Below are 20,295 nucleotides of genomic sequence, written 5' to 3' on the forward strand. Positions count from 1 at the left end.
TAAATGCTGTTGCAGTAAAAGTCTGTTTTGTTTAGAGGAAAACATGAATTGCTTCTAAACTGCAAGTTTTAGGCTGATGGTTGACTATATAGCTCTCAGCCTGAGAAGGCAAACTGCCCATTAATCTTTACTGTGTGTCCATCAATTCAATGACTAAACAGACAATATGCTTGAGTACCCACTAATAACTTCAAAATGGATTACCATTCAGACAAAGCAAGAAAGATGATTAAAAAAAAAAAAAAACTAACACTCCATAAAATTTACAGGCATGTTTTATTCCAAAACAATCATGACAAATCTAACAAAAAATACTTTGATGAACTGTTAATAAGATAGAACATGGTTAAAAAAAAGCATTCCAGAGTGTGTCTTGTAAGATAAGCCCAACATTAGCAAGCTTTCAGAATTAGAAAATGAATAGTAAACTTGGTCCTTTGTAAGTATGAACTGTTAAATTATTTTCAACTGTCTCAGAAAATCAGATTCTCAGTAATGAAGGGATAAAAAAAATCTCTGTTGGGATGTAAGCATTAACAGTTGTCTCCAGTTTTAATGCAAAACAGTTTGAACATCAACAGCTTCACTGGATAAGAGTTCTCTGAAAGAAATAAGTACTGATAAGAACTGATTGCACATGAATGCAATGTCAGTAATGGAAAAGCAGAGTAGAAAAAGGTAAAATGAGGAAATACTATGTTGTGCCACAGTGTCAAAAATACGGCAGTGTTAAAATGGTTCAATTAAGAATGAAAAGCAAAACAATTGCTGAATATTTTGCTGTTAGACACAATAAAGTGGTGAAATATCTATTTTATATGTTACGTGTAGAAGAATTCTAATCCTGCTAAGTGCAATGGAGCACTTTATTAAGCTCACTGCCTTAACTGTTGATATTACATCACTACAATATTAATTTGTTAATCTACTATAATAATCTAAAATGATATCAGGTGACAAAAAAATTAGAACACACCCACCTACAAAAAGTAAAAGTGATTACTGTCAATACAATACAGCTTCAAGAACATGTATACTATTGCATGACAATGTACTTCAACAATAATTTTTTTTTTTTAAAGTGATTGCAAATAAAGTTTAATCTACTCTCACTGGTGCATCAACATTTTATTTTTGTAATGCAAGCTGTCAGGGTTCTGGAATGGACATGATTGCTGGGAGGATGAGTCAGGACTGAAGGTGGGTTCTAAAGGAAGGACTTAACACCTGACAATATTGTTCCTTCCTTTGTAGGGTGGTGTGGCACAACGTCCATAAGATATTACTCTCTGACACAGGCTAGTATACTGGGCTGTGATCTTGATAAAAGTGAGTAATGGAAATAATTTACTGCACTTTTACCAGTATTTCAAACTTCTGAACCAAAAAATGGGAAAAGTGTGAGATTTTTTGCACAATAAAATCATGGCTAATATAGTGGCAACCCCACAGAGAAAGGAGGCCAAAACCTGAATGTGGAACCCAGTTGACCCCTGGTGAAGGTCATAAGGTAAGGCAGTTTATGAGACCAGTCAAAGAAATGAAAAGCTTTTTCGTTTATTTTTCCCTGCTTCTTTAACGTTTGGCCTACTGGCCTATATGATCTCTTCTGTGCAAAACCGCAGGTTGAAACTAGCTTTAAGTACATCACACTGTCAGGCTAATGGGGTATAGTGTTAATTCTGTAGAGGCCTTTGCTCTCTCTCTACTTCTGAATGCCCACTCCAATTCACCTGGCCTTCACCAGGGGTTACAATGAAGCAGTGATTGGGGTCCCTGTACCTTCATCAGGTGAAAGTGAGCACATCAAATTCACTGCTTTCCACTTCCCAAGGTTCCACGGCTGCTACAGTGACACCTGGACTTGTACTCAAACCCATGTTATCTGTGTTACAGGTGGATAACCTGCTTTTGTGTCATTCATCTAGTTGCACTAAAAGTACATCCTTAATGGATGGGTTGATTTCATATGGCAATGTATTATAAAAACCTCTATAGCCATAAGTGTTAAGGACTTGTCTTGAGATATCTGTAATGGAGTGCCACCGTTCATGTAGTTTTTGAGATATCTGTAATGGAGTGCCACCGTTCATGTAGTTTTAAGACCCATCCTTCTATAGCTGAACTCACAGCTATATACATTTGTTTCCATAGCTCCATTAGAGGCTGAAGGCAGTTTCGTTCTAGAAATCTGAAAAAAAATGTGTGTGCAGTAGCCCATTAATGCTTCACAAACACACCATCTAAGGTAAGTTGCAGTGTCTATAAATCATCTGTGGTTTGATGCATATTCTGTTGAGGAATTTGGAAGAAGTCAACAAAATACTGAAAGCATCACTATAACCTCCAGCAGGTTGTGATGGGTATGGGACCACCCCAGATCCATTCCAGTGGGGAAAAAAACAATACTGTTGGAGCGGCAAACCCAGAATGTATTGCACTGACCACTCTTTTTGGAAAACTTTAGTACAACATCATTGCATAAGTACTATTAGAGCTACTTAAATAAACACACTGGGTGATAAATAAGTTTAGTTTCTTGCACTTGAGAATTCATTTTACTGTTTTGTGAGAAGAGAAATCACAGAATGGAGACGTTCTACATGCCCTTCTTCATAAAATACATTCAACAGCAGCCATTTCCTGCACCTCCTGTGCCCCCTTGCTTTAAAGGAGTGCTCTGAATACGAACATTTGATTTCTGAGAGTCCATCTGGGCAGCACCACTTCCCACTCTGTTTTTGATTTCTGCTGCCATGGTAACAAAGGCCTGTTCTACATTGGTTGCATTTTTTGCACTGGCTTCCAGGAAGGGCATCTGAAGAGAATCTGCATATTCCTACAGGGAGTTATTAAAACGGATAAAAAAAATGAAATAAATATTAGCTTCCCATGAAATATACAATACATATAAATTTACAATGCCATGTCATACAACATGTTTAGAATTTCCTTCTAGGATTATTCTTATAGAAACAAACTTTCAAATACATATTCAAGGTAACCATAACAGTCGTAATACACTAACAGAAAAATCAAGATTCAATGCATATATGGGTTAATCGCCGTTCCACTGAAGCGGCAGCAGTGTTGCCTCCTATCTGACCTATTACTATTAATACTTTGAAATGTCACTTCTGCTGCATTCCAACAAATGGCCATGTTCAAATAAAAAATGCAAGTATGCCACCAAGCACATACATCATGTAGCCTTTTTGAAAAAGCATAAGATAGACGAAAATATGTCAAAACCCACCATACTTAAACTGAGCAGGCAAATAAGCTCTTTTGAAGACAAATTTGCAACATTAGGAACTCACAGTAATGACTTACCATCAGGGGTGCCAATTGGAACAGACACAAATTGGAACTGGTCACTGTATAGCATCAGATGTCCAACAGTCTTTGCAGGTAATTTTCTACATATGTACAAAACCTGATATTTTTTTAAAAAGTGACAGGGGTACCCATATGGTAATAGATAAGAAAAAAACATAATATTTCCATTATTTAAGCTCCCAAACAGGGTATTTTCTTTGGCTTTGAACACTGCCATCATTATTTGCATGCAGTACACACATACTTTATACGTATATATTTTTTATTTCTTTCTAAACAATTTACAGTCATAGGTAGGTAACTAGGCTATCAGCCCAAGGGCCTACGTAAGCCTAGCCAACAAGGTTCCCTGGCTTACGCCACCCAAGAAAGTTATTTTCCTGTGCCACTGTCGAGCAGACACACAGAAGTGATCCCCGGGGTGTGTTCCCTATTTCCCATCCACTCAAGATTTTTCTTGAAGAGTGCTAATGAAGAACTTTGCTTGACATAGATTGGTAGCCTGTTCCAGAGTATAGGAAGTCTCTGGGACAGGAATCTATCCCTCCAGCATGTCCTGTTTATTGTGGTGACAAGGTTTAGGTCCCTAGAGCGTGTAGCTCGGACGGATTGGGATTTCTTTAGGTGTAGCGTGTCCAGCAGCTCTGGGTTTGACATAGCTTTATATGTTAGGCAGAGATCACCTTGGAGTAGGCAATATGCTACGGAGTAAAACTGGAGTTTTTTGAGGTGGTCAGTGTAGGGCATTTGTTTGAGGCCAGTAATCCTCTTTGTGAGATACTTCTGTGGTCTTTCCAGCTGCTGCAGATGTCTTGTGAGGTACATTCCAAAAGGGGCATTGTACTCTATAATGGGTCTAATGAGTGTAGAGTAGAGGGGAACAATAACCTCTTTTTTACTGGATGAGAACCCTTTTATGATGAGGTGTGCCATGTAGAAGGACTTCCTGACTATTGTGGTGATGTGACTATCAAAGTAGAGACTACTGTCCACCTGGGTCCCAAAGTCTCTTATCACACATTCAGTGTTAAGTAGATTGCTGCCTATGTGGTAGTTCATGGGTACAGAGTTTTTACCAAAGGGGATGACACTGCATGTTTTCGCACTGAGCTTGAGGCCATGGCTCTGACACCAGGCATCTGTCTCAGTGAGGCCCTTCTGTAGGAGGTCCATATCATTTGGCTCCTAGTTTGCAGTCATCTGTGAACTTAGCCAGAGGCCTTCTGTGTTAGCCTGTATTTCAGAGTAGATACCAAACAGGAGAGGTCCCAGGACGGAACCCTGTGGTACTCCACTTGTCACTGCTTTGAGGTCAGATTTGGAGTCTGCAACTTTTACAGTATGGGTTCTGTCAGTGAGCCAGTTGGCAACCCATCTTGTGACGTAGGGATTTATACCTAGTTTAGTGAGTTTAGCTATAATTCCAGAATGGGGGGATGGTGTTGAAAGCCTTGGCGAGGTCAAGATAGGCTGTGTGAACCACCTTACCCTCATCTACGGCTTTGGTGACTGCCTCAAAGAAGTCTATCAGGTTCAGGAGGCATGATCTGCCTTTCACAAACCCGAACTGGGTGGGATACAGAGTTTGGAGGTTACCAATGTCTGTTTATGAGTTCCATGATGATGTGTTCCATGGCCTTGCAGATGAGGCTTGTCAGGCTAATAAATCGATAGTTCCTGGGATCAGTGGTGGCTCCCCCCTTTGTGGAGTGGGATAATTGTTGCTGTGCACCATTCAGTGGGCACAAAGCCTGATGCGAGGCTATTATTGAACATGGTGCTTAAGTGGGGAGCCAGTTCGTTCTGAAGTTTATGTAAAATGCACCCTGGGATCTTGTCCGGTCCCATGGATGCTGTGTTATTGGCTTTAGAGAGTGCAGCTTTTACCTGCGTAGTTGTGATTACAGGGACTCTGCATTCTTCCTGTATAGATATGGGCCCTTTAGGGGGTGGAGTGGGGGGGGGGTAAAGTTAGCACTGAACCTATCTGCCAGGATGTTGGCAATATCAGTTGGTTCTGTAATTTTCGTGCCTTTGTGCTGTAACTCAGAGCAGATCTGGGTGTTTCCATAGAGATTCTTGACATAGCTATAGAATGCTTTGTGGTTGTCCTTAGAATTGGGTGGCGATTTTGTTTTCGTAGCTAGCTTTGGAGGATCTTATAAGGGATCTCAGCTTCTTACTGAGGCTGACCAGGGAGCTCCTCCACTCATGGGATTTTACTCTCTTTTGCAACAGTTTCTTCCTTCTGTTGTACCGTTTATTTATGGCAGAGGACCACCAGATTGGCTTCCTTTTTTTGGAGGATAGCATCTTGGTTCTGTTTGGGATAGCACGATCCATCATTACATAAATTGCTTATTTTCTGCCTTCACTTAATTTCAATCCTCCTCGAGAACATTCTGCACTTACTGTTCCCACAAATTCCATTTATTTCAATACAATGTCTCCTTCCCTTTTTTAAAGATACCACTTTCAATTCTTTTATCTCCTTCACAACATTCAATATTTCAGTTAAGGTTGGTTTAGATTTTAATTTCCATTTTCTAGCCAATTGCTGTTTTGGCAACCAACAGCATTAAACTTAATAAAGCCTTACCACGTCTAATTAATTCAGATCCTACTATATTTCAGCTCAAATTAATTATGTTGTTAGTTACAATAATTTGCGCTCTCAAAATTTCTGGCAAAGTACTCTGTAGGGAATTTTTGAAACGTGACACTGATGTTACTGCTCTACTCCTAATAAAGCATTTACATACCACAGTTTGCTGGCCTTTTGTTTTTTGATTTGGACTTATCCTTTTTAAGGTTGTGCAGTTGCCATACTTGCAAGGGCCGTTTCGCTATGTACTTACATTCCCCAAAAACATGCACCCAGTAACCTCTTTCCCATCACATCTCCAACATTTGCTATGTACCTTAGTAAAAAAATGTCTGGAGGGAACGTAGTGTATTAGATGCCTGTCATTTGGTTGAATAACAATTTTGTCTAAAGACGATCTACTAAAAATAGAAGGTTAATGTAGCTGAATGACAATTTGGTTGAAATTCTAATTTACTGAATATGGCAGAGCCAGAGGTATAAGCGGACTTTTATAGCACCTAGGAACTTCCCAGAACTGGTACTCTGCATCAAGAAAGGTCTGCTCTGTTCCAACGGACTGGATAGCCAAGTCACACACGTGCCCCCTTCTTCCTCCAGCTCTTCATTGGAAGAGAAATTAAAAAAAGAAGTCTACTTTGTTAGATTATTACTCTGTCTTCCCAAGCCAGGTGTACACCCCTCTTTCTCCTAGTTCTTCAGTGGAAAAGCAAAGGAAATATAACTACATAACTTTTTTTTTTTTTTTTTTTTTTTTAAATTGTAGCAAGCCGATTGCAGCATTTAACAACTGGTGTGCTACAGCTTACTCCACACAAAGCCTTGATGTTCTGAACTCCCTTTCAGTACTGGCATTCAGAAATACTGCTACAGAAGGAACTTGAATGCAGGAACTCCACTTGACTTCATGACCACACTCCATAGTACAACGCATAGCTGCCCATTCTCCCCACTTTTGCTATGCTGCTAAGCATGGCTACATATAGTCATGTAATACAGAAGCAGGAGTAGAGAGACATTATCAGGAAGGTTAGCAGCTGCTCGTGATTACCTACACATAATCACTGTTGATGTAGCTTATATACGAGTACTGGCAGCGATTCCTTGTGTATGGTACTTTCACCTTTCGACATAGTTGTGGGATTGTGCAGTTAGTTTATGTATGCAAGGAGGTATAAGAGATGCAGGGATGGTTGCCCCCACACAAACAAAAACTTTTTGAAAGGTTTTCCCTTTGGTATTTTTGACTATATCATGTTTCAGTTATTTTTAATTAGATTAAAGTGTGCTTCAGCAAAACTGGCTTTCAACTATTTTGACCAGGCAGGTTGTCTTTGGATAAAATTGACATTCAACTACTTGTCCTAAAATCAAAACTATCTATGTAAAGAATTCCATGCAAAAATACTAAATCTTCTGGACTGTGTTGCATATTTGGGAGCTATACAGATATTAAGACTTGCAAGGAGTGTCCAAATAGAGGTCGGAAACCAGGATTCCTTCTTAAAAGGATCTTTTATTGAAAATCACAAAATAACGCCAAACCAATCTGTACGTTTTCGACAAAGGCAAGTCTTCATCAGAAAGTGATCTTAAACAACAAACAGAACATTTAAATAGCCATTCAATTTCATGATGCAATTAATTAATCCAATTACAGTCTAACCAATAAAAATCTCTGGTACTAAAATGTCTATTCAAACTTCTTTAACAGTGCTATTTACGTAAAGACTTAAATTTTAAACATTTATTTGTGTTTGGTATAGAGAATAAGGCTACTGCATCTTTAAAAAGAACGGGTACTTTTAAATGTGGATCCTGCTCACAGTACCCCTATATAGCTAATAAAACCAGCATTTACATTACAGCAAGAGACAAGGAGATTATTAGTGACAGTTTCTCCAACTGTAATATTTATGGTGTGGTTTACATTGCTATATGTAAACTGTGTAGTTCTTACTACGTTGGAAAAACCGAGAGAAAGTTAAAAAAACGTATATATGAGCATTTGTATGAAATAAAGAAACAAAATAGCAAAAATGCCCTTTTTAGACATACTTTGATTTGCTCCCAGGCTACATTTCTTTTCTTTATCTTAGAAATTATTCCAAAGGAAATAAGAGGTGGCATGCGGGAAGCCAAACTCGAATATAGAGAGTTGTACTGGCAGATTATTTAGGATTCCACTAAGTTACCTTGTTTGAATGACATGATTTCTATTTCCTCAGTTCTTAAATTAAGGGCTGCTAAACTGTGATTTTAGGTTTTAGCCACAAGGTGGCTACGGAAATATGGAATTAGGGCTAGATTTTTTAAATAATTTTAAATAATTTTTAAACAACTGCTATAGTAACTTTACATATATAATGGGAAGATACAATTTTTAACTAATTTATATGTATTTTGAATAATTATGTTGTGTATTTGAAAAATTTCATTCAGTGTACTTATAAACTTTTACGTAAATAGCACTGTTAAAGAAGTTTGAATAGACATTTTAGTACCAGAGATTTTTATTGGTTAGACTGTAATTGGATTAATTAATTGCATCATGAAATTGAATGGCTATTTAAATGTTCTGTTTGTTGTTTAAGATCACTTTCTGATGAAGACTTGCCTTTGTCGAAAATGTACAGATTGGTTTGGCGTTATTTTGTGATTTTCAATAAAAGATCCTTTTAAGAAGGAATCCTGGTTTCCAACCTCTATTTGGACACTCCTTGCAAGTCTTAATTTTGGTTTTGGTTGTCGTTTGACTTGCTTCCATCCTTTGGTTTGGTTTTGGTTTTGAGCTATACAGATATCCTTTTCACTTTTCTTTTGTAAAATACCTTTCCTATTCCCAATATTTTCTAACCTTTTCTGACTTATTCTTATTTATTTACTTATTATTTATTTCAGTTTGATGACTGGGAAAGTCCACTGGGCCTAAAAATAGTTAATTTTCAGTGAAGGCCTGGGGATAAAAGCTTCAGTAACAATGACAAACATATTAGCATATACACATACAAAGCAAAGAAGTCATACAGCTTTATGCAACATTCTACAGTTAAAAAATCTATATTCTACAATAAAATCTAGCAACTGTACAGTCTCAGAGTCATTAACAGTGAATTACAATTGAAATTTTACATTCCACAATAATAGTAGTAAAAACCTAGCAACAGAGCAGTCTAAGGGTCATTAACAGTGAATTACAATTGAGGATGAGAAAATGTTGGAAATAAACTATTAAAATGTGGAGGTTAAGGAGGAGTAGGAGGGCAAATGATGCAACTGCAGAGATGATGCACAGAGTTAGAAGGTGGGTTTTGAAATAGGAGGGTCCTATGTGGGGAAGGAGCAAGGGCGTTCCCACTTTGAAGATAGGTGGGAATGGAGGAAGGATTTAAAGTTAGAGTGGTTATGAGTATTTCTAAGGGAGGGAGGAAGAGAGTTCCATAGTTTAGCTAAGGAGCAGGACAGCAGAGAGTGTCCAGATGGCTGTAAAGGTTTGCAAATTTTGAGCAGGTTCTGATTTTCTGACCCAAGTGAGTAATTAGGAATGTAGGTGGTAAAGGAGGTGGAGAGAGGGGGACAGGAGGATGGTTTAAATCTGAGCTTATGGGCAGTGGTGAGTTTGAGGAGGTTCAGATAGTTGGGAAGCTCGAGCCATTGCAGTGAGTGGAGGGAGATGCAGTGATGGGGATGCGTTCCTAGAGTTACCATTTACCATGCAATATTTTACATGCTATACTAATATCCCTTTTAAACAGCAAGTTCTGTTCTAGCCTCAATTAAAAACTCAACCAGAACAAATTTTTTTCACTTACCACTCCCTATTTCTTTCTCTTTGCCTACACATTGTTATCAGTTCCTGATGGGGACGAAGGTCTTTAACTTGCAGTCCATGTGTATGCTTTGCCTCATTCCACTCTATTACTTTTCCTTCTCTAATTATTTGATCTCAATACCTTGGTTTCCTTGCCAGTTTCTCCAATAAATTCCAGCCTCCTCTGGCCTATTTTGTATATTGCTAGTTGCAGTCATCCCCACTGGTAAAAATTCCCGTGTTGACTTAATTTTTTAGAATACTCTCTGCCACCTTATTATGGGTGTTGCTATTCACCTTAAGGGTCTGCATCCAAAATCCTGCTTTCTCCTTACTTCTTGAACTGCTCTCATTTAGTCATCATTCCTTTCCGTTTTGATTTAGTTATGTGTAAATGAGCCTTAACCGTATAACTCTAAAGTATTCATTCAAATCAGGCAATCCTAAACTATGCTATTGTACGAGGAGAATCAACATATCCCACTTAATTCTTGCCCTCTTCCTCCTTTAAAAAATTCCTTCAGCTGTTTATCAATCATCCACAACTTCTGTTCTGGTTGATGAATATACACCTGACAGTATATAAACTTAAATGGGCTAAAAGCATCTGCACTGCTTGTATATTTGTATTCTTTTTATTCTCTTCCCTTATACCCTTAGCTGACATAACATAATTCTTTTTAATCCATACAGCTAAGTACTTCATCTTACCATGTTCCAATAAAAATGGGTATTGGTGAACCAATTCATATGGGGGTGCACAGTTTACCAAAACAGACTTTCTTTTATCTTCAATTATTTTATATCCCCAAAAGACTTGAAACTGCCTCAAAATGTTCAACAAGACTGAAATGTTATTTTCTGTGATTATCAAGTAAAAAATATCATCAGCTGCAAGTACATCAAATTTTTATTGATTACTGCAACAGCACCAGTTTTACCCTTGAATGTGTGAGTCCTTTATTCTCCTTGCTCATAGTGCTAAATATGAAGCAAATAAATGGGAAATAGGACTTCTTTGCCTGGTTCCTCTTTTTAAATACAGGTTGTCAGAGAGAAAACCAGCCACTTTAATTCTTGCCTCTATCCCTTCATATTCTCCTTCCTAACCCTATTATTCTAAGAGGTAATATGTGAAGAATATCATTGGCTCATACAATCCCAGATGACTGATTCTACATAATGCTTTCACTGCATCAACACTCAACCAACAACAGTGGCTTTTACTGACATACTGCTTCTCTCTGGATCATCATGGTTCTACTGATATTGTCAAATGTTTGCTCCCTTCAGAAAACAAAAGTGATCCACATCTATCTCTTTTGGCAACACAATTTCCAGACTTAGATAGTATGTGCAAACACTTTATGATCACTGTTTAAAACTGAAATTGGTCTGTATGAATCTGGGTCTGATGAGTCTGGCTAATACAGCTGCCACAGCTTTCTTCCAAGATGCTGGTATTGTACCTTTTTTATTTTTTTATTTTTTTTTTTTTAACAATATTATTTAACAAAACTTATGGATTTTTATCACTTTCTTTCCTCACAGCTTCCAAACCTCCACAAGAATTCAATCTGTTCTATGTGACTTCCCTGTTGATTGCTCATACCTCACCCATTTTTATCTTATCCCTCCCTATCTACCTATTAATTCTTGAGCTTCATTTTCCTCTAACCATGGCATAGTTAATTCTTACATAAATATTTCTGTCGTGCACTTTCTTGCTTTCCCTATTCTGCTGCTTTATACACAATTGTCAAAGAATTTCTGAAAGTGCTGCAATGCCACTACGTGATCTTTAGTCAATTTTCTTGTCAGACTCCTTACATTTGGCAACAACCCTTTCAACTTTGTTGTCTAAATCATTGTACTAAAACTTAGTGTTTTAATGTTGCTATGAAAAAGTACTTGCTTAACTTTTCTAAACTTGTGTATGTTATCCAAATATTGCCCCTCTTCTAGTTCTGACACCCCCTTCTTCTGCAATACTTCAACTCCTCTAAATAACTACTAGGTTATTCTCAGCTCTTTATTTTATAATACATTAAAGTCCATTTCATTTTATCCCTTCTGAAGTAACTTCTTTCTTCCCTAGTAAATCTTGAATCCTTTCCACTCCTCATTCGTTCAGTCCTCATTCATTAAATTACTCTTTTAACAGGTAAGTAGGAAAGCAAGAGTTTCTTGTTTTTTTATTGCTGCGTGATCTAATATAGTTAATGGATGGATCTCAAAAAGCTTTCAAATAAATGCAGATGCTTCTGTGAAATATGTTTTCCATTCAGTTTAGCCCAGGTATTGTATCTTTCAGAATAATATGTAAATCCCGTACAAGTTACTGCTACTGATTTCACTTCTACCATACCAAATATTCTCATATACGTCTTCACACATCTAGCTCTTTCATTATATTTTTCCCATATAGATCCTCCCAATACAAACTTCAGAAACTTCTTTATGTGGGCAATTAAGTGCTACTAGACAGGCAAATGTAAAAACCTTGGACTGTGGTAAGAATTTTGCTCCTGTTCATTGTCAATAGTTTTGATAGAGTGAGCAAGCTGTACTTGATTGTGGGATGTTAGGAAATGCAGCATGGAATGACAGTCATTATGATCCAGGGAAGAATTATAAAACCAGTCCTGCTGCTCGTGTCACTGCTTTAAACAGAATTCTCTGTGGGGCAGAAAAGTACAGCTGTGCAAGTAAACTTAAAGTAACGGTGCAAGTTTGAATGTTTACTTCTGAATCAGCTTTATCTATATGGGTTATATCCTGCCAAAGATGTAACAGCCATCTAGCTTCCAAAGCTTCAGGGCGCTTTTCATGTGCCCAAACTGTCAAGCAGCTCGAGCTGAGCTGACTAAACAACAGGTTTGGGTGCCAAGCCCTTCAGAGCTTTCCTGCCAACAGAGAGAGAGAGAGAGAGAGAGAGGCTGAGCCCTGAAAGGACAACTAGAAAGAACAAAAAAATAAATAACCAACCTCTGGCATAAACAACACACCACAATATAAAAGGAGTGGAAGGAGGGAGGGAATGGATACTGCATCAGTGATCATTCAAACATCTACTGTCATGGTAAGTTACTTACACAGCTCTATGTTCATTATATTGATCACTTCTACAGCAGTCTTAGCTGTATGGGTAGATTACCTTCGCTTACTACATTTGGGAGGTGGAAGGGGAGGAGAGGAGTCCAAGAGCTCCTGGAGAAAGGTACCTGCAAATCCTGACCTAGATGTAGAGAAGGAGTCAAGATGACCCTGCTTTGTAAAAGTATCTACAGAAGATCAAGTTACAGCTTCTAGAATACTTCTAGAATGCAACCTTTTCCAAAAAGCCATAGATGAAGGGAAGGCCTGGGAGAGGGGCCTTGACACTGCCTGTAAAAATGTTGTGGTGAGTACAACAAAAGGTAACAGTATTAGACAACCACTTGGAAATGAATTAACAAAGGTTGTCCCTTCTTACCCTCACAAAAAAAACAGATCTGAAGATCCGAAAGATTTAGTTTGGTCAACATAGTCCTTGAGTTGTCAGTGGACAGCCAAGGTATTAAGCATGCTTTCTCCCTCATTTTTAAACTCAGGACAGAAAATGGGGGAATGGATAATTTGGCTGAAAGGAAACTCTTAATGCCACTTTAGGCATAAAAGACATTAGTTCTAGAAACCCCCTCTTTGTTGAAAATGAGATAGGGTTTGACTCGCACATAAGCCTTTACAACTCAAATAATCTTCTTGCACAGGTCAAAGCAATCAGTAAAACTGTCTTCCATATTAAGAACCTCAAGTCAGCCAAATTAGCTGGTTGAAATGGAGCAAGTGTTAGCTTCTCAAATGGGGCCCCTGATTTTCATGGATGTTGTCAGGAAAGGAGATCCTGCCAGCACAGCTAGCTGGAATTTTGTAAATAATTATATGTCATTTGTGAATATCAAAATGATTTACACAAGATGCTTGTGTTACAAGTGTATTAGAACTGTATCTCATGTGTATATGAAACTGGTTTGTACAGAGGTGTTGAAGGGATATTTTGTAAAGTGTTTGAGATGCATCCACATCGTGCCCTGCTGGGGAAAAACAGAAATGTACATGCACTGTTGTAACTGTCTAAATGTATACATTTTAAGAGTGGAAATAGGAATATGGGAGGTTAACTTCAGTCCAGCAACTTTTTAGGAAAATAGCTGAAATTAAATTACTTTATAGGCTACACACTAAAATATGGTCTCTTTCAGTTTTCGATGCAGCTAGAGACAGAGGGTCTGTAATGAGAAAATGTTTGTATTACCTTTAGGGTGAAATAATTACTAGTCTTGAAATGTAAAGGAATGTAATTGTTTTATGACTTCCAGCATCTGCCAAAGGTCCAAGGTCTATGTATTTTCACAGGTAGATGCTAAATTCTGCCAGCTCCCTGCAGTGGGGGTTTCATCTGGAAACTAGAGACCGAGCACAATAAATGATGTCATTCTGCAAGCTATCCCAGCAGTAGTATTTGAGATATTAATTTGAGAAGTCTCTTAGAAACAGCTTTCTATATTTGGTCTGGGACCTGACAAGAACCATTCACCACACATCTGCCTTGCTCTAATGAAGTAAGTTGCTAGGGATTAGTATAATTCTCTTAAAGACAGTCAAGAATATAGTGATGCTTAGTTTAGATATTTTTCTTTCTTTATTTGAGACTGTCCTGAAATGCTGTTTTAAATATTTCCTGTGGTTTTGAACTCTGATGTCAGTATGAATATATATTTAGTATTGTTCTTGTTTTATTGGAGCTTTTCTCCTCAGGACTTCTCTGAAAATGGGCTCACACCCAGATGGACTATCCCGGTCAACAAATGTAAAATAAATAAAATAAATAAATAAATTGTCTTGTTCTTTTATTATTTATTATTGAATACATTAAAATATTTCATTGTGGCTGATCTGTGTAGAGAGATTTAAGTTTTGAGAGTACTTGCATATTTATTTGGTGACACTGTGGGCCACTCCTAATAGCCTTGCTTTTGGTCAAACTACCATTTGCATTTATATTTCACAGTAAGATTGGACAACCTTTGTTAAGGGCTTTAAAGTAGCTGATAAGGAGTTGAGTGGTTGCAGTGGTAACTACCTTATAGTCTGGGCAGAAAGGGGGATAGCTAGTAAACCTGTGCTAGCCTTTCCCGTGTGTGTGTGTTTGTGTGTGTGCGTGCGTATGGCCGCGTGTAAATCAAACCTCAAAGATTGTCTGTCAGCTACTTCAGCAGGGACAGAAAGCACTGGTTGGACAGAGAGGGTGCTGAAGGACTTGGCTTGGTCACTTAGCTGAGATCTCAACTCTATAGCTGTGCCACTGTGGAGTCTTATTGGGAATCTGGAGAAAGAGTGAGAAACCAGCCTCGGACTGACTGTGGTCTCAGTGTGCTCTTAAGGGAAACTGCATTTGGTGTAGAGAGCTGAATCAGGAAATAGTATGTGTGTACTTGTCATCCTCCCAGTGAACATTCCCCCACTGTTGCCAGTGGTGAGGATTGAGGCTCCTTGATTACTGGTCCAGTGATGGGTTGTCACATTATTATTTACTGGTGGGCAGTGGTGGGGATCACCACATGACATATTGGGATTCAGTGGTGTGGAAATTTAACTCCTGTAGCCTGTGAACAGTGGTCACTAAAGAAGGTGTTTGTACTGTCAAGAAGATGCACAGTGAACATTCAGAGTTTCATATCACAATAGTTTTATTTTTTTTTATTAGCTTAGTCAGTCAGGGAGAGCAGGCAAGGATGTCAGCAGAGGATTATGGTACACTGACAAGGAATCATTTGGCTGAGATGTGCCAAGCCAAAAGATGGTAGCATGCCAACCTGACTAAAGGAGAAATGATTGCCGCCTTAACCACAGCTGCATCACAGACCAGTAACCAGGAGGACAACCAGACTGGCCTTGGGGATGTACAATTCTTAGAAAATGAACACTTCAACTTTGCCTCAGAGGACTAAAAAATCTGTCTACAGTTAGAGAGACTTGAACTGGAGGCCAAATGTTTGGAAATACAGTCAGGAGAGAGACTGTGGCATTTAGAGACTGAAGAAAAACAGAAACAAATGGAATTAGAATCAGCAGAGAGACTGACATCTTGACGCTGAAGAAAATCAGAGGCACAGGCAACATGAAAAGAAGATGCTGACGCTCTGCCAGGGTCATTAAGGTAATGGGGAAGGGAATAACTGAACCCCGGAAGCAATAAAGGTCAGTAAATTTCTTCTAGAATTTAAAGAGGGTGATAATTTTGACAGTTTTATTCATATGTTTGAAAGGGTTTGTAAACAGTACAATGTCGACCAAGGGCTCTGGATATGGTTCATAACCCCCCTTACTCCATGCTACACCTATAACTGCTGTTTCTAAATTGTCTAATACTGATTGCTTAAATTATAACACTGTTTATTAGAGTGTTTTAAGTTAACAGCTGAACCTTACAGAAAAAAGTTTCATGAACATAGCCAAAAGGCAGATGAAAGTGTGCGTGAATATATTGCTGAGTTAAGCACTTATTTTCATAGGTGGGTGAGTGGGTGTCAGGGTCACCACTTCTGAAGGGCTGGCAAGAACGTTTGGTGAGGGAACAAGCCTTTAGCACTTTGCCTGAGGACATGAGAATCTGGTTGGCAGATAGGGAATGCAATACCACAAAAGGGAGACCTATATCTAGTAAGCAGGGCATTACTGCACAGGAAAGGGATACCCAGTGCTGCACATGGGTCTAAGGGATCCCATGGTGGGCAGCCTAAATCCCCCCCACCCCAAGTCTGTCAGTACCAGAGGAAGCAACTTGGTTCAGGTACATGGCCAGGATCAAGAGTTAAATGTTTTAAATGTAACCAGTAGGACCATGTAGCATACGGATGTCCATGGAGGCAAGGTGGGGAATAAAAGGTGGGGGAGACAGTAAGTTTGAATGATAGAATGCTAGCCATAAGTTGTCTGGAGAAAACAAGGGTACCAAACTACCACAAGAGGCTATATCTGATCTTAGCAGATGGGAAACAGGCCACTGCTAAGAGAGACAGCCTCTGACCTAACCATTGTGAAGTCTGCAATGGTTAAAGAGAAGCACTACTTGCTTGGGTAGCCTGCTCCAATCAGAGCTTTAGGAGGGACCCCATTCCAAATACCTTTTGCTAGGGTTCACATTGACTGGAAGGGTGGAAAAGGAAGCAAGCAAGTAGGTGTACTTGAGGATATCCCTGCAGATGTCCTGATAGGGAATGAGTTTGATAATGAAGTACATTGTGTGCATGTAGTTACATGCAGTTAGGCTTGGAGACAAACATGTGGGATGGATAGCTTGGGAGGGGATCTCACACACTTGAAGTCGGGACTGGTGAGGTGGCTACTTCAGGGAGGGAGCTACCCTGTAGCAGTAAGACTGAAGGTGAGCCACAGCTGCTGGTGGGTACTGATGTCCCCTTGGACACAGTGATTGCAAGGGCAGAGGTGAGTAGTAATACCCAGGCTGACAGTAAGGCACTGCCGTCAGAGGATAAAAGACTTCCTGGGGAAGGGGAGCTGGGAAGGGTTACAAAGAGAGAGGAGAGAGGCTCAGCTCTCAGACCCTACATTACAAGGCTTGAGGGAGGTAGCTAGGGAGGCACCTGATTCTCAAGGAAAGGGGGAATCTGTACACTGAGACAAAGGGTACTGGATAGAGAGTGGACCCTTGAGGGAGGGCTAGAGGGTGAGAGAATACAGCAGCTGGCACTGCCCACAGCCTATCATCTGGCACTCTAGCCATAGTCCATGACATTCCCTTTGCAGGTCATATGGGCATAAAGCATACAAAGAGACATATTATGCCAAACCTTTACTGGCCTGGGATTTCCAGGGATGTAACAGGGTACTGCAGGACCTGTGAGGAGTGCCAAAAGGTAGGCAAGGCTGGAGACAAGGGGAAAGCTCCTTTGGTGCTTTTTGTCTATGATTGGAGGAGCTGTTCCAGAGGGTAGCTATGGATATTGTGGGGCCTCCGAGTACCGCAAGTTCCACAGGGAAGAAGTTTATCTTAGTGGTAGCAGATTATGCTACCAGATATCCTGTGGCAGTGGGCCTGTCCTCTACTGAGGCAGAAAAGGTGGCAAATGCTTTGTTAGAGATTTTTAACAGAGTACATTTCCCAAGAGAAATACTGACTGACAGAGGCGCCAATTTCATGTCAGACCTGCTGGCTTGTCTGTGGAAGCACTGTGGGGTGAAGCACCTAAAGACCACCCCCTACCATCTCCAGACTAATGGACTGGTGGAGAGGTTAAACTCTACATTAAAGACCATGCTACAGGCATTCGCAGACAAGTTTAAGAGGGAGTGGGACAAATATTTGCCCCATCTGTTTGCTTACAGAGAGGTGCACCCGGAATACACAGGTTTTTCACCCTTTGAGTTGCTTTATGGGCATAGGGTAGGGGGACCTCTAGATTTGATTCCCGATGAGTGGGAGGGGTGTGTAAACCCCACTGGGACCTCTAGATTTGATTTGCTATGAGTGGGAGGGTGAATGTGAACCACACAAGGAGTCTGTTGTGGCATCTGTCCTAAACCTCAGGGCAAGGCTCCGGGAACTCATGGGCTAGGCCCAGGAGAACCTGGCAGAAGCCCAACAGTTGAAAAGGGTCTGGTATGAGAGGAATGCATGAGCTCGAGAGTATGCTGAAGGGCAGCAGGTTATAGTTCTTATTACTCTCAGACACAACAAGCTGCAGGCAGCTTGGAAGGGACCCTTCAAAGTGGTAAGGAAGTTCAGTGATGTTAACTATATGGTTGAACTGCTAGGCAGGAGTACAAACTATATCATGTTAACATGATGAAACCTTACCATGATAGGGAGGCCCTGGTGCAGTAGGAGGCTGGAGGAGTCTGAGGTGGATCTATGGCTACATGGAGCCAGCCAGCAAAATCCCAAATTATTATGGTGGAGCCTAAGGTTGCAGACATAAGATATGACTATGCAACACTGTAATGGGGTCAGCAATGGAAAGGCAGCTGGGATATCAAGACAGGGAATAAGATAATGCATTCACAGATAGGTACATTCCTCTCGAGCAATGTTTTTCAAGGTTCACTTGAAATGAAAAACTAGCTTGAGTCTTTGAAAGGGGAAGAAGTGTCACAAAAGGAAATACTGCCAGTACAGCTAGCTGGAATTTTGTAAACAATTATATGCCATTTGTGAATACTGAAATGATTTATATAGGATGCTTGTGTTAGAACTGTATTAGAACTGTATGTTATACGTATATCAAACTAGTTTGTACAGATGTGTGTTGAAGGGACGTTTTGTAAAGTGTTTGTGTTTGAGATGCATCCACAGTGTGCCCTGCTGGAGGAAAACAGAAATGTACATGCACTACTGTAACTGTCAAAATGTATATATTTTAATAGTGGAAACTGGAATAAAGGAGGTTAACTTCAGTCCAGCAATTGTTAAGAAAATGGCTGAAATTACTTTACAGGCTATGCAATAAAATACAGTATCCTTCAATTTTTCAATGCAGCTAGAGATAGACTTGTCTGTACTGAGAAGCTTTCTGTATTGTCTTTAAGGTGAAATAATTACTAGTCTTGAAACGTGGAGGAATGCAATTGTTTTATGACTTCCAGCATCTGACAAAGATCTGAGGTCTATGTATTTTCACAGGCAGATGCTAAGATACTGCCAGCTCCCAGCAGTAGGGGTTTTATCTGAGAACTAGTCAGAAGACATGAAATTATGTCATTCTGCAAGCTAACCCAGTAGTAATATTTGAGATATTAATTTGAGAAGTCGCTTAGAGAAACAGGACATTCTGTACTCGGTCTTGGACCTGACAAGAACTATTCACCACACTTCTGCTTTCTTTAATGAAATAAGTTGCTAAGGAATAGTATAATTCTATTAGATGCAGTCAGGAATATAATGAAGCTTAGTTTAGATATTGTTCTTTATTTGAGACTGTCCTGAAATGTTGTTTTAAATATTTCCTGTGGTTTTGAACTCTGATGTCACTGAATATATATTTAGTATAGTCTTGTTCTTCTATTATTTATTATTAAACATATTTAAACCTCTCATTGTGGCTGATCTGTGTAGAGATATTTAATTTTTGAGAGTACTTATTTATTTGGTGACACTGGGTGGGCCACTCAGCCTTGCTCTTGGTCAAACTACCATTTGTATTAATATTTCTTAGTAAGATTGGACACCCTTTGTTAAGAGCCTTAAAGGAGCTGATAAGGATTTGGCTGGTGGCAGTGGTAAGTACCTTGTAGTCTGGGCAGAAGGGGGCATAGCTAGTACACCTGTGCTAGAGATTCCCAAGTGTGTGTGTGTGTGTGTGTGCGTGTGCGTGTAAATCAAACCTCAAAGATTGTGTGTGTCAGCAGCTTGGCATGGACAGAGAGGGTGTTGGTAGGTCTTGACTTGGTCACTCAGCTGAGATCTCAACTCTAGAACTGTGTCAGTGAGGAGTCTTACTGGGGATCTGGAGAAAGATGGAGAAACCAGCCCAGGACC

At 39.5% G+C, this 20,295-nt stretch overlaps 1 protein-coding gene across 1 annotated transcript in view; it reads right to left on the reverse strand.

Annotated features, from left to right (window-relative positions):
- Positions 1 to 257: 257 nt before the first annotated feature.
- LOC122794485 (ras-related protein ORAB-1-like) overlaps positions 258 to 20,295 on the reverse strand; it is a 1,047,271-nt gene continuing 1,027,233 nt past the window's right edge. Inside the window, exon 8 of the mRNA XM_044062928.1 lies at positions 258 to 2,839. Within this exon, the coding sequence (XP_043918863.1) occupies positions 2,627 to 2,839 (213 nt within the window). The 3' untranslated portion in view covers positions 258 to 2,626. The remainder of the gene's footprint in view (positions 2,840 to 20,295) is intronic.

This window comes from Protopterus annectens, chromosome 1.part0 (assembly GCF_019279795.1).
Source record: "Protopterus annectens isolate FY-2018-M chromosome 1.part0, PAN1.0, whole genome shotgun sequence".
NCBI classification, from domain to species: Eukaryota; Metazoa; Chordata; order Ceratodontiformes; family Protopteridae; genus Protopterus; species Protopterus annectens.